The sequence below is a fragment of the Elgaria multicarinata genome, chromosome 6 (assembly GCF_023053635.1).
Source record: "Elgaria multicarinata webbii isolate HBS135686 ecotype San Diego chromosome 6, rElgMul1.1.pri, whole genome shotgun sequence".
Taxonomy (NCBI): domain Eukaryota; kingdom Metazoa; phylum Chordata; class Lepidosauria; order Squamata; family Anguidae; genus Elgaria; species Elgaria multicarinata.
This window is the reverse complement of record NC_086176.1, coordinates 27552202-27565470: the sequence shown is the minus strand read 5'-3', so window position 1 is coordinate 27565470 and position 13269 is coordinate 27552202. Positions and strand designations below refer to the sequence as shown.

Below are 13269 nucleotides of genomic sequence, written 5' to 3'. Positions count from 1 at the left end.
GCACATCTTGCCCAGCCAAAGGGAGACTTGCACAGAAGGAATGACAGGACTATACAGAAACATTAGATGTCTCTCAACGGCAGGAAAGCTAGCAGGGATTCAAGAGCTCAGGAAATCATTTTGTGAGCCTTATCCCCCCTGGGGACCTGCCTAGGACTGAATGGTCTGCTGCTGCAGGCAAAAACAGCTTCAGGGCCCCAAATGAAAAAAAAAACGAACAAAATCCCATATTCTGTTGTCAATCACAATCAGGAGAAGAATTTTCATTGTTATTTGTAATCCATACGTAGTCCCTCTTGACCAACTTTACATTAAGAAATGAGACACACACAGCCTTCTTCTTAAGTGAGCTACCCACCATATTTATGGTTTCCATCATCGGGGAGGATTTAGCAGCACTTAGTCTTGCAGTATCCATTGCAGTCTGAAGGACACAAGGAAAAACAATAATTGATGCAATTAGAAAATGGTGTTTAAAAAGGCACCAAGAGAAGACTGAAGGTGTACATAGCAAACAAGGAGGATTATTTTAAGAGTGCCTAAAGAGTCAGAGCAGCAAACATCCCAAGCGTAAGAGCAGGAGAGGAATCAAGAAGATTCATGATTGGAGTCAAAGCATAATTGTTTAGTTCACCTAGAGATTTCTCTTCATCCTTTCAAGTTAAAATGGCTTTTAAAAAATAAAACAACGCACTACTCAGGTCTCTCCAACTTATAAAAATAATTGATTCTATGCATCATTATCTGATGGCCACCAATTTGGATGGCTTTAAAAGGGGGTTGGATAAATTCCTGGAGGCCAAGGCTATCCATGGCTACTAGCCCTGATGGTTGGGTGCTATCTCCAGTATCCGCGGCAATAAGCCTGTGTGCACCAGTTGCTGGGGAACATGGGTGGGAGGGTGCTGTTGCACCATGTCGTGCTTGTTCATCCCTGGCCAATGGCTGGTTGGCCACTGTGTGAACAGAGTGCTGGACTAGATGGACCCTTGGTCTGATCCAGAATGGCTCTTCTGATGTTCTGATCTCATTCTTTCATGTTCCTCGACAGCCATCAGTACAAAACCACTGATGTCCATTTGCTTAGATAGGTATACGCTTAGCTATAAATCTTCAATATGCTTCTCGGCAGCTGCACTTACCTTTTCCTGCTCCGTAGCACGCAGGCTCAAGTAATTGAGAACCTGGGGCTCCAGCACGCTCAGTGACTCCAACAAAGCTGGGATGAGTTTGGGCGCATGTGGTTTGAGCATGGCCCCAGCACTTTTGCTGATCTTCACCAGGGTGTTAATGCTGCAGACAAATGGTGCAGAAAATAAGGAAGTAAGAAAATAAGGGACGACTCCTTCAGTGCACTTGAATTGCATTTTTTAAAGAGGGTTCAGAAAATAAAATATTTTCACTAGTAGTAATCTACCCACTGCATATGGAACATTGTTTCGGAGATAACCTAATATAGAGATTAACCCTTGCTAGCTAAAAGAAAGCAATCTAAAACATAACTGCAATGCTGAGCCCCATTCACGGGCGAGAAACATCCAGGTGATTGTAACACCTAGGCATTCTATAGTCATCTGAGAAATTTTATTACTTAACAGATTTATATAACACCCTTTTCCAGTGCTCTCTTTTCAATGCTGTCATTCCCTGTCCACTGGCCCACCCACCTTCTGACATTGTCCTTGAGGAACAATACAGTCGGTGCTCACTGTGGCAGTGTTTAAAGAGGATTGGAAAGGGCCTCTCCATAGGTGACAGTAGCAGATGTTGGAACCCCTACTTCAGGGGTGAGCAGAAGGTAGCTCTCCAGATATTTCGGATTTCAGCTCCCAGAAGCCCCTGCCAGCATGGCCAATGGTCAGGAATGTTGGAAGTTGAAGTCCAAAACATCTGTAGATCTACTTTCTGCCCACCCTGCTCTACTTGATAAAGAGTGAATCCATACAAGACATTTACCCTGCCTCATTCAGTGCAATTTTACAGGGAGTCCAGACAACACTATCTTCCACTTATTACCTTCCCGGGGTTTCTCACTGCTTCTTCCATCTTTTTTCTTACCACAAAAAGCCATTAAGAAGGAACTGACAAAATAGCTATACAGTATCTGTTGATTAACATTGTCTTGATTAGTAACTTTTGATTAGTATCTTTTGATGAGCTGTCAGTCTGGGAGCACCCACAGGCTTCCCACATATACATGTGATCCCAGGTCCTGGCCTTAGATAGGAGGATAATTTATTGAAAACAAGATTCAGTGGGATTGTTTATTTCATCTCAGGTAGAAACACACAGTGCCCATAAGAAAGAAAAAGTCCTTTGGTAAAATATGCTCCAAGATATGCCACAATGATACCGAACACACCTCAGGGTCCGCACTTCAGCCACCGTATTTATCATTCCTTTATCAAGAAGGCATGGCAACAGTACAGCTATTGTTCTCTGGCCTGCAGCTCCTTTAGATGGGTCGCACATCTTCACACACACCTCAAAATAAAAAGAAGACACTCAAATGTGACACCCTGTGCACACTGGTTCTTGAATGAAAATATATGTACTGGACCAGCTTCCAGAAGCAATGCCTAATAGCAGTGGCAACTGTGAAGTGTAAGCAAGATTCTTTCTACTGGCTTTATTTTCAACACATGCTGATCACCTGCTGCATTGACCTAGAGCCCTTGGAACAAACGATGACACACGTTTGCACTGCTGCTATTTTTACTATGTTGGTGTTTCTGTGTTCATTCCTAGCCATTTGCGTCTGGCTTTTCAGTTCTTTCTACCGCTGTTAGTCAAGTAGCTGGAGAGGACAATTACCTATACTTGTTAATGACATAGCCCCTGTGTTTTTATGTATTTCACTCTATTTCTGTAAATAGAACAATTTAAATGCAAAAGAAGCGAAAAGAAAGCCTTTAAGCCAAGAGTACAGAACCTCTTTCATCCCAAGGGCCAAATTGCATTTCGGAGAAACATTCAGGAACCTCATACCCCCGGTTGGGGTGGGGAGAAGGGGCCGTAACTTTTTTAAAAATACCAGTGTATTTTAGCTTAAAGCTCTTACTGGCAGTAACTAAACCACATGAGGGGCTTTCCAATCTCTTACAATGGAGATAAAAAGTGCACAAAAGCTAGGAAACCATGAAATGATCGGCTGCTGGGGGGAAAGGGGAACTGGATCCCTGGCATGAGGTTCTGCATTCCTGCTTTAAAGCATGAACACACTGGGTCAAATGGAGATCTTCGGAGGTAAAATTCTGCTGATGTTTGAAGAAGTGACTATGAAAATGTACCTTGCTTAGTGTTTTCAGGGCTAATTCGGCTGCCTTTCGTACAGATTCCTGAAAAAGAAGAGAAGAAAAGGGTTAAGTTTTTGCTTAAGCCTTTGAAAGTAACTTCTGTCTCAATCCACAATGAAATAATGATTTCACCTTAATGTTATGTATGTCAGTGACATGGCACCCTCTCTGCCCCACCTCCGTTTTTATTTTATTTATTATTACAATTGTATCCCGCCTTTTTTCCTCTTGCAAGGATCCCAAGGCAGCTTACATGGTCCTCCTCCCCCTCCCCCCCATTTATCCTTATAACAACTCTGTGAAATAAGTTAGGCTGAGAGTCAGTGACTGGCCCAAAGTCACCTAGTGAGCTTCATGGCTGAGTAGGCAATAGATCCCGGACCTCCTAAGTCCCAGTCCAACACTCTAAGCACTACACCGCACTGGCTTCACACAACTTGCTAAGGAGCAGAAAACTGTCTGACTTTACTGGAACTACTAAGTTGTTTCAAAAGTTAGACATTAGCTCCAGCATGTTACACCCTCAGCGTTGTGTAACTATCTCCAAAGAATTAGAAACTGTATATGCAGTGTACCTTTCTAACGTCTTTCAATGTCATCTATTAAGATTTTGTCACAATTTAACCCACAGCATCCAGGTCTACACATCATGGAACTACCTCCAATCGGAGGTTAATTATGCTAAGCAGGAGCAGCTCCTGTCAGTCACACGACTTGGCAAATCATGGGTTAATTAACCCGCAATTTGCCACAGTTACGTGCAAATGTGAGTTTTATCACTCAAGAGCAAGCAAAGTCTAACAGGGGATCTGAGCTTGATTGGTTCCGAGACCCAGTAATTTCCAATGATTCCACTTGAAGAAGGAAACTCCAATGTCCTTAGTCAGGGATGATTTGTTCACTTCCTGTAGAGAATACGAGCAATTTTTAGTACCTTTATATCATCTTGCACTCTAAAGAGAGTTTCCCATATTTCAGGAAGCTTATGAATAATGTCATCCAAGGGTCTTCCTCTTAGCAAGTCGTTCAGCGCTAGACAGCTGTGGCAAGAGTTTTATTATTATACATCAATAATATATTTTACAAAATCAAAGCAATAAAAAAGTCAGTTTCTCAAAACCTATATATAGATTATTGACAAACTTAAGAAACTAAAGCAATTTCCAGATAGTAATGCTTGAAAAAAATCTCATTCAGCCCCCAGATCTCTTCAGATACAATTAATTCCCTTTTTTTCTGCCAAAAAAAATAATAGCCTTAAGATAAATGTAAGATAAATGTACGCTATGACATATTTTCTAATTCTAAGGAAAGTTTTTATGGAATTGGGTCTTCACTTATGGCTGATGCTACAGTTGAAAACTGGCTTGTTACAAACAAACTACTTCTGGAATTAACTACAGTTTGCCAGTTTGGATGACACAACAAGCTGAGATGAAGCAAAAAAAAAAAAAAATCAAAAGCTTTATGGCAATGTCAGAGGAGAAAGAGTTGGGAAATGTGCAAGACTGAGGCACACCTAGGCTCATTCATGTCACACTACAGTATTTAGCATGACATCCAAATGCGGTCTGTGTCTCTGCTAGCCTGTCCCGTAACATTAGTTAAAAGGCAAAATGTGGCCCACAGATGATCTTTTAGTTATGTCTTAAGAAATTGGGGCTGTTATACCTGCAGAGACTCTTGTGATTTCAGTGATTACCAAGAAAAATTCCAGAGGCACATTTATTTTACCAGTTTCACAGCATCTTAAATCATATGGCAGAGAGCCAAATATCTGGACCAAATTCAAAGTACTGTTAGCAGATGAAATTGCTACACAACCAGTTTTGCAAGTTGAACGTTCATTGAATTCTCCCCTTGTGCACAGTTTGAAACTTGGTTTTTGCAAGCACAACATCATTTGTACTAGCAAAATGGCCCTGTTGGATGCAACCCACTGTGTATATAATAAGTAATCCTGCCATTTTGTCTTCTGACCCCTGCACTGATCCAGGCGGTGACCCAACTTTTGCAAGTGTCTTTCTGGCACCGGGTTGCAGTAGAGAAAGAAGCTCAGAAATCCCAATGTGACTACTGAAAGTCCTCATGTGGTCCTTTGGATCACACACACACACACACACACACACGCATCTGACATTAAGCTTCATTTTTGTATACAGCTAAATAGAGCACCAAATCTGTGACAGAAAGGGTGCAGCCCACTTTGACATTTGTAATCTGAAAGACCAACCCATAGAGATGCATCTGAAAAGCCAAAAGAAGGACAAATATGAAGAAACTTCTGGGAACAAAGTAAAAAGGTTTAATGTTGCCCAAGCACCATATGTGTCTTTTGGGTACTTTTAGAATCCTAACATCGCAATCCTAAACATGCATACTCAGAAGTAAGTCTTCTTGATTCGCTGGGACCAAGTATGTATGCTCAAGACTCTCAGTCTTCTTTCTTTTTTAACATCCCTCCTAACTGTCAAAAATAAATAAATATATTTTGAAAACTCAATGCCAGACTAATGAAAGAGCAGTACTGGAACTTCCAAATCACCAAATTCTTATTTAAATCACAACAAATGGTTTCAGAAACGCATACCTGGACTCTCGAATCCGCCACATGTTGCTGGTGAGGTTGTTTATTAAATCGTCAAGGATTTCTTTCATATATTTGTCCACCTAATCAAATGGAAACCAATTGTAATCATTAACAGCCTCCACATACCCAAAAAAAGACATGATCCCAAACTAATATTTGTAGGGATTCTTTTGAACATAACCAGCTACAAACTTACAACCACCCAGAAAATTCACTCATGAATTTATGCCTTCAAAACCTTTTTCCATTTGAATATATGTTGACAATCTAGAAGTACCACACAAAGGTGAGACCATCTTAGGCTAATATGTCCAAAAGATAAAATATTTCAGGTCATCTCCACGTAATAATTTTCCTATATGGATAACACTCTGTGTCTTCATATGTGATCCACCCCCACACGCATTGTACCACATATACAAATTGTGGAAGCCACAACCCCATGTACACACAATGAAATAATTGTGTGCATGCATTCATCACACATGACATTGCTCCTGTGGCATATGTTTTCTCTCCAAATGGAAATAATATCCATGTAGGAAAAGGGCAAATATGATGCAGGCTGCAATCTTAAACACACATATTAAATACTTTCATTGGACTCAGAGGGACGTCTAAGTAAGTATGTTTTGGATTGAGTCAGCAGTCTTTACCTACAGCCATTTGTCAGTTGCTTTGGAGCAACTGCTGAGAAGACTCTGTTCCAACGCAGACTGTCAGTGGTGGGATTTTAAACCAGGGTGTCTTATATTTGATCTTAGGTTGTGTGCTGCATAGCCAAGCGCTCACATGTGGTTGATCCCTTTCTTTGATAAGGTCTGCCAAGGACCCAAGTGCACCAGCACTACTCTGCAGTGTCACATGTCAATCCTTTCAAAATCTCCATGTGGATACCTGCTAAGGCTCAATCCTCACAATCTGCAGTATCCACAAGGAGCACATTCTTTGGTTAATACAATGTTCTGAGGAGGAGAACGGAGCCACTTGGGATGCCCCCTCTTTCAAGATACACAGTGTGGCCATTTCTCTATGTACATTCATCTTACTTTTAACAAAGTATGTATCTTTTGTCTCTTGGGATTTCCTCCCCGTTAATGTATATCTCTTAATGTGTGATTGGCTGACAGAAAGACAGCAATGAGACTGGGATAGAACTGCCGTGTGTTCACTCACTGCAGATTTGTCTGTCACTAGTGCATTCCAAATGCTGGTCATCGCCTGCCGGATGCCGATATTGGGGTCAAACTGGTAACGATAAAGCCGAGGAAGTAGCTGAGGCAGGAAAGGAGCCAGCTGTTCCCCAGCTTTGGTAGCAATCACGTTAAATCCAAAAGCTGCTCCCTGAGAAAACAAAGAATAAAAAATATCATAGAAACCAACCATTTAAGAGTCATAAAGACATGACCATAACTGATGGTCGTTTATAAAAAATTAAGAAAGTATTAGAGACTAGCAAACTGTCATTCATTTTATTTGACTGGTAAATACATAAAACACCCTTGAGTGCAAAGCTCCCCAGGGTGGCTTATAAGGATAAAGAGAGAAAGCCCTGAGGCTGAGGGCAATGCGTGTGCACTTTTCAGTCTGGATGGCCCACTGGAATTGCAACAAGACTGGACAACTTTTTGAACTGTTCCAATTTTGGTTGGATTCCACAACGCTGGGCTTCAGATCAGAGCTCAGAACAGGGGCCCAAATTCCTTCAATGTGACCCTGAATGTACACAGTATTTATTTATTTATTTATACATTTATATCCCGCCCTATATCATTAAGATCTCAGAGCGGCATACAGATAAAAGCATACAGTATAAAACAATAAATATGCACAGTTAAAAACAAATTAAACCACGAACCAAGTTAAAACAATATATAATTTAAAAGCAGTAAAAGCAGTAAAAACTTTTAAAGTCCAGTATTATGGACTTTCATTTGTTTTGTTCTGCCGTTCATACTGCAGTAGCCACAAATGTATTACCTTCCGAGAGGTCCACATTGCATGATGATTGGCCAAATTCATGAACTTGTATACCAAATCTGGCTGGTTGAGGTCACTAGCAAGTGAACAAAGCTCCTGGTAAGTAGAAAGACCCTGGCTTGGGGAAATAGAAATGAACAATTAATGCAACTTTTTTAAAAAATTAAAAATGCAGAAATTACCAGAAAATAGGCATCCATGATGGATGATGTGAAAGTGGTATCCTGGACACGGGTTTGAATAAAAGCAGTTAAGTTTAACCAATTCTGATGCAACTTTGCAAGCCAGCCAGTATTAAAGACAAAACAATTCCCAAAGGTTTTTGGAAGCCTGAGTTGAAATATTACGTAATGATGCCCAATTGAAATTTATTTTGTGCAACAATGCAAAATCTATACAAGGGCCTTTTTTCATCCCACACTCTTCCCAAGGGTGGAGCTTCAGGGGAGGGGAGGAGCCTTGGTGGGCCAGCTGGGGAGACTTGGCAGGCCAGAAGTTTCCCACTGCTATTCTAATGTGGGGGGAAATCCAAGAAGGATTTTCCTAACATAAATACTAGTTAGTCCAAACATTGTGATTAATCAGTAAGCTTACCCATCTGGAGTCTTCCCAAGGCCCGATCCCTGGAACATCACTGTTTCCCCAGTCACTTCGTGCTTGATTCTGAAAAGAATGCGTATTTTTATAGGCAAACCCCCTAAAGACACTGGCTGTTATGACTCTTGGTAGCACTAAATAGTTACCCATTGGCCCTGCCCTTAAAGGCTAACATGTCAACTCTTGTGAAAGTGAGCGTATATAATGGACAGCAGATCACAACTACTTGCCCCTGCAATGGCCCACCACACTTCTACCTGTCATGCCCAGATGTGCATCAGCAGCAGTACTTCACTTGGAGCAGTACTGCGAGCCAACTATTTATTTATTGTATTTATTTATTATTGCATTTATATCCCGCCTTTTTTCTTCCAAGGAACCCAAGGCAGTGTACATAATCTTCCTTCTCTCTATTTATCCTCACAGCAACAACCCTGTGAGGTAGGCTGAGCTGAGAGTCTGTGACTAGCCCATTGGATTTCCATGGCTGAGTGGGGACTAGAACCCAGATCTCCCGACTCCAAGTCCAACACTTTAGCCACTACACCACACTGGCTTTAGTGCTACCAATTGTGGGATGACGAGCATGGGGATTGGACTCAGCCCTCTTTCCCCCTCCAAAAGCGGATCACCAGTATTTTAGTTATTTTGAAAGGGCTTGGTTCGGGGTCTAAGCATTGAATACAGCAGCTAGGATCCAGAATAAGTTTGCTATTACTGGTAGATCAGGACTTCCATGTCCTCTCCTCGCCCTGCACACACACACCCCAGTGCATCCTCCAAATCTACTGTGGAGGCCAGCAGCATCCTTTCCACTGGCGTAATGTCAATGATGGATCCAACCAAGTAATTTGCACAAATGTTACAAATAGGCTCATTAATATAATCATATCAAGGCTAGAAGTAACCTTCAAAGTCATTCAGTCCTCCCCACTAAATCCAAGTGAGTCATTTCATATCCAAACATGTTTAGGATTGGGCTGCCAGACAATTAGGTTACATTAGTCTTAATAACCTCAAGAATGAATTACTGCAATGCACTCTATGCTCATTAATCCTGCTCTGGAAACTGGAGCTAGTGCAGAATGCAGCAGCTTGGCTGTTGTCGGGAGCTGTCCCTTTTCAGCGTGCAACTCTTTTGCTGAGGGAACTGCACTGGCAGTCTATTTGCTACCAAGCAAGGTTTAAAGTTTGGTACTAGTGAACAAAGCCGTAAACAACTTGGGACCAGGATACCTGAGAGAGCTCCTTTTCCCTTACCAACCTGCCCAGTCATTGAGGTCATCAGAGAGCATGCTCCTGGTGGTTCCACATGGACCGATGGCCTGATTGGAGTCCACCAGGAGAAGAGCCTTTAGCATGGTGGCCCCTTCTCTTTGGAACTCCCTGCCCCTGGAGGTCAGGCAGGCGCCAGCACTGTATCGCTTCCAGCGCCTCCTGAAAAGTTCTTTCCCAGGAAACATTCTCTGACTGACAGCCACGGATTTTACTGGCATTCTGATTTTTTGTTTTTTGTTTTAAAGTATAATTTTAATGGTGTTTTATTCTTTGTATCTTTTACGATGGTGCTGGTGCTATATAAATAAATAAATAAATAATAATAATAATAATAATAATAATTACGGCTTTAATTCTTACGTTCACCGCTCTGGAATCTGTTTCAGATATGGAGTGGTATACAAATTTTGTAAATAAATAAATAACACAAGAACATATTTCTTCTAAATTATAGACTGCCACAAGTATACGGCAAGATGCCCTAATGATTTAGGTGAAACATTTCACACCTGATTTCACATATTGCTTCCTCCCATTAGCAACAATCCTATGACACTACAGAGGTAGGCAGCGGACCTTCCGGCCTTTCTTCCACCCAACCTATCTGTATTTTTAAATCATTCATTTTCAAAGCTCTGCCTCCTAAACTCTTACCAATTTACTCTCCCCTCTCCCCTGAACTGCATTCTGCTTAGAAGGCGTACACAAAATACCTTTTCCCAGTCATAAGAGTTTCAACAAGAGTGGTAACCAGTTCCTGTTGATCTTGCTCATTCCCAAGCTCGTATACCAAACCAAGGCCTTTAGAAGCAACGTCTTGACTGAGTTCTACAAGAAAGACAAGTCAAATTCATAACTGGGAATCATAACACTGTTGTTGTTGCTGCTAATAACTTGCTAATAGCTGAAAAATCAGGTCTCTAACAAAATATTAACGTTACAATAAAATATGCTTAACACCCATAAAAAGTACAAAACCTCTAAAACAAGGTGAGAAATGCAAACAAAACCACAACACATTCTCTTTACCATTTTCTTAGGGTGCAATCCTATGCATGTTTAGGCAGAAAAAAAGTCTTACAACTCTGGCTGGGAAATGCATAGGATTCCGTCTTTAACCTTTTGATAGAAAGAGAGAGAGAAAGAAAAAGAGAGAGAGAGAGAGAGAAAGAAAGAGACTTGTGGCACCTTAAAGACTAACCTATTTATTATGGCATACACTTTTGTGAACTACAGTCTACTTAAGCATTTCCCAACCTGGGGCGCTCCAGATGTGTTGGACTACAACTCCCAGAATGCCCCAGCCAGGAGCTGGCTGGGGCATTCTGGGAGTTGTAGTCCAACACATCTGGAGCGCCCCAGGTTGAGGAAGGCTGGTCTACTTCATCAGATGCATGAAGTGTTATCTTCAGTTGAAACGTACATATGCACATGATGGGCAGGGGGGAATTATAAGTGGTGAGGTCAGAGGGAATTGAAAAACAAATATTTTAGTCACTTCAGAGTGGCTTATTCAGAAAGTTTTAGCATTTGAACTGACAATTCTTGAACTAGCAGAGAGAGGTGTGTGTTCAGAATGATATTTTGGAAGTTTTTACTGGCAAGGAGAGTAATCGCAAAGGCTGGACAACTAAGTGGTGACAAGCAGGTAGAATGGGTAAACCGATGTTCCATTTTATTGTGGCTGGCTGGTTCAACCAAGTGATCAGTGGCACTAAAAACTTTCATAATACCTTTGGTTGTGTACATGCTTCACTCCTGACCCATTCTATAGCTGTCTGGAACTGGCCTTGGTACTCATATAAGGCCTGCATTTTACACACTGATCCACAAGTTCCCATCTACAATGCCTAATAATGACTTTTTGGAATAAAAATCTGCATCATTTTAATCAAGAAACAAAATTGTTTAAGTACAATTCTACTCACCGTCACTCTCGGACAGAATAGAAACAAATGCGGTCTGAATTTCTTTGAGATGAGACTAAAAGGGAGAGGGGGAAAAAGGAATTTTAACTGATATTATTGAGATTCATTCTACTATATGGTTTGAAAGAAGTCTTCCCACAAAAACACAGACAAGTAAAAAACAAACTGGAATCTAAGATCCCAATTGAGGGGCCATAACTCAGCGGTATGCAAGGCACGCAAAAGGTCCCAGGCTGATCCCCACCTTCTCCAGGTAGGGCAGGAAAATCTTCTGCCGGAAACCCAGGAGAGCTGCTGCCAGTCAGCGTTGACAATACTAGGCTGGATCGACCCATGATCTGACTCAATGACTGGGTTCGTCCAACAAGACAACCCATCATGGGTGACAAGCCACAGTGGGTTGCGTGTTGTGCAAACTCGGACTGATTCCAGCAGAGTAGTTTGTGCATGATCAACAAGCCACCCTAACAACCAATGGCTTGTTTTAAGAGTTGTTGTACCCACGATGAGTTGCCGTGTCATCCAAACCTAACCCTTCAAGGATTGCGGACACGGTGCCCAAGCTGCTTGTCAAGAGCAGCAGAAACGCCTGTCATTCTTGCTAAGCCATCTCGCCCGTGCAGCAGTGACAGCCCCAGTGCCCAAGCAGTACTTCAGAGGCGCTGCCACTCGTTCGACAACCCTTTTAAAAAAATAATAATTGTGCCCTGACATTTGTGGAAAACAGGGCAAAAAAAATATTTAAAATATATTTTCAGCTTCAGGAATGTGCACAAATGTCTTTATAACTCTTTGGGGGGGATAGTTTTTCACAATTGCAGAAGTGTGCAATTGTGGCTGTCAAACAATACGCAGCCTTGACAATAATAATAATAATAATAATAATAATAATAATAATTTGTTACCCACCTCTCCTTCTGGATCGAGGCGGGTACAATACAATTAAAAACACCATAAAGTTCATAAAACTAATTCAAACATTGCTTTGTATGTTCCAGTTGACAAAAGGGAATGAAGTGTACTATGAAACATACAAGGTAATTGGCAAGATGGGGCTGCATCTGGGAGCTCAGAAAATGGGTGGACCCTAGATCACCCTTAAAAAGGCATGAGGAGGGGTGAAATGGAAGGGGGACACTCCCCACAAGGGTAAATCCCACAATTAAAAACTTAAGGATAACTTTGCTAAGGGGCCAGTCTGGACCTGGTTTCTGCCCTGACCTGTAAACTCTCAAAGCTTGTCAGACTAATTTATACACAGCCCTGTCTTGTCAATTACCATGTATGTTTCCTGGTACACTTTATTCCCTTTGACAGTTGAAACATACAAGACAATAGATAAGGCAAGGAATATAGTTTGACAGCTGCAATTGCACACTCCTGCAATTGCAAAAAAGATCCCCCAAAGGTTACAAATACATTTCTGCACATTCCCACAGCCCAATTTTTTTTAAAAAAAAAAAAAATCAGCCCCGTTTTGAGCAAATGTAGGGGCTCCAAAAAATAATAATAAACATCTGAAAATTACTGGGGTTGTGAACAGAGTGGGGAAGGGGACTTGGCAGCAGACAAGACCATTTCTGCCACCAAGTCCCTGGGA

General features: G+C 41.5%; 1 protein-coding gene across 2 annotated transcripts in view; it reads right to left on the bottom strand.

Moving 5' to 3' along the window:
* Nucleotides 1-13269, bottom strand: part of ECPAS (Ecm29 proteasome adaptor and scaffold) — a 78801-nt gene that overhangs the window by 15945 nt on the left and 49587 nt on the right. For both annotated transcript variants that reach the window (XM_063129185.1, XM_063129186.1), the window contains 11 exons: nt 11670-11724; nt 10455-10569; nt 8461-8529; nt 7867-7984; nt 7063-7230; nt 5887-5966; nt 4231-4336; nt 3291-3338; nt 2363-2484; nt 1143-1293; nt 359-424 (listed from right to left, as the gene is read on the bottom strand). In XM_063129185.1, the coding sequence (XP_062985255.1) occupies nt 359-424; nt 1143-1293; nt 2363-2484; nt 3291-3338; nt 4231-4336; nt 5887-5966; nt 7063-7230; nt 7867-7984; nt 8461-8529; nt 10455-10569; nt 11670-11724 (1098 nt within the window). The remainder of the gene's footprint in view (nt 1-358; nt 425-1142; nt 1294-2362; nt 2485-3290; nt 3339-4230; nt 4337-5886; nt 5967-7062; nt 7231-7866; nt 7985-8460; nt 8530-10454; nt 10570-11669; nt 11725-13269) is intronic.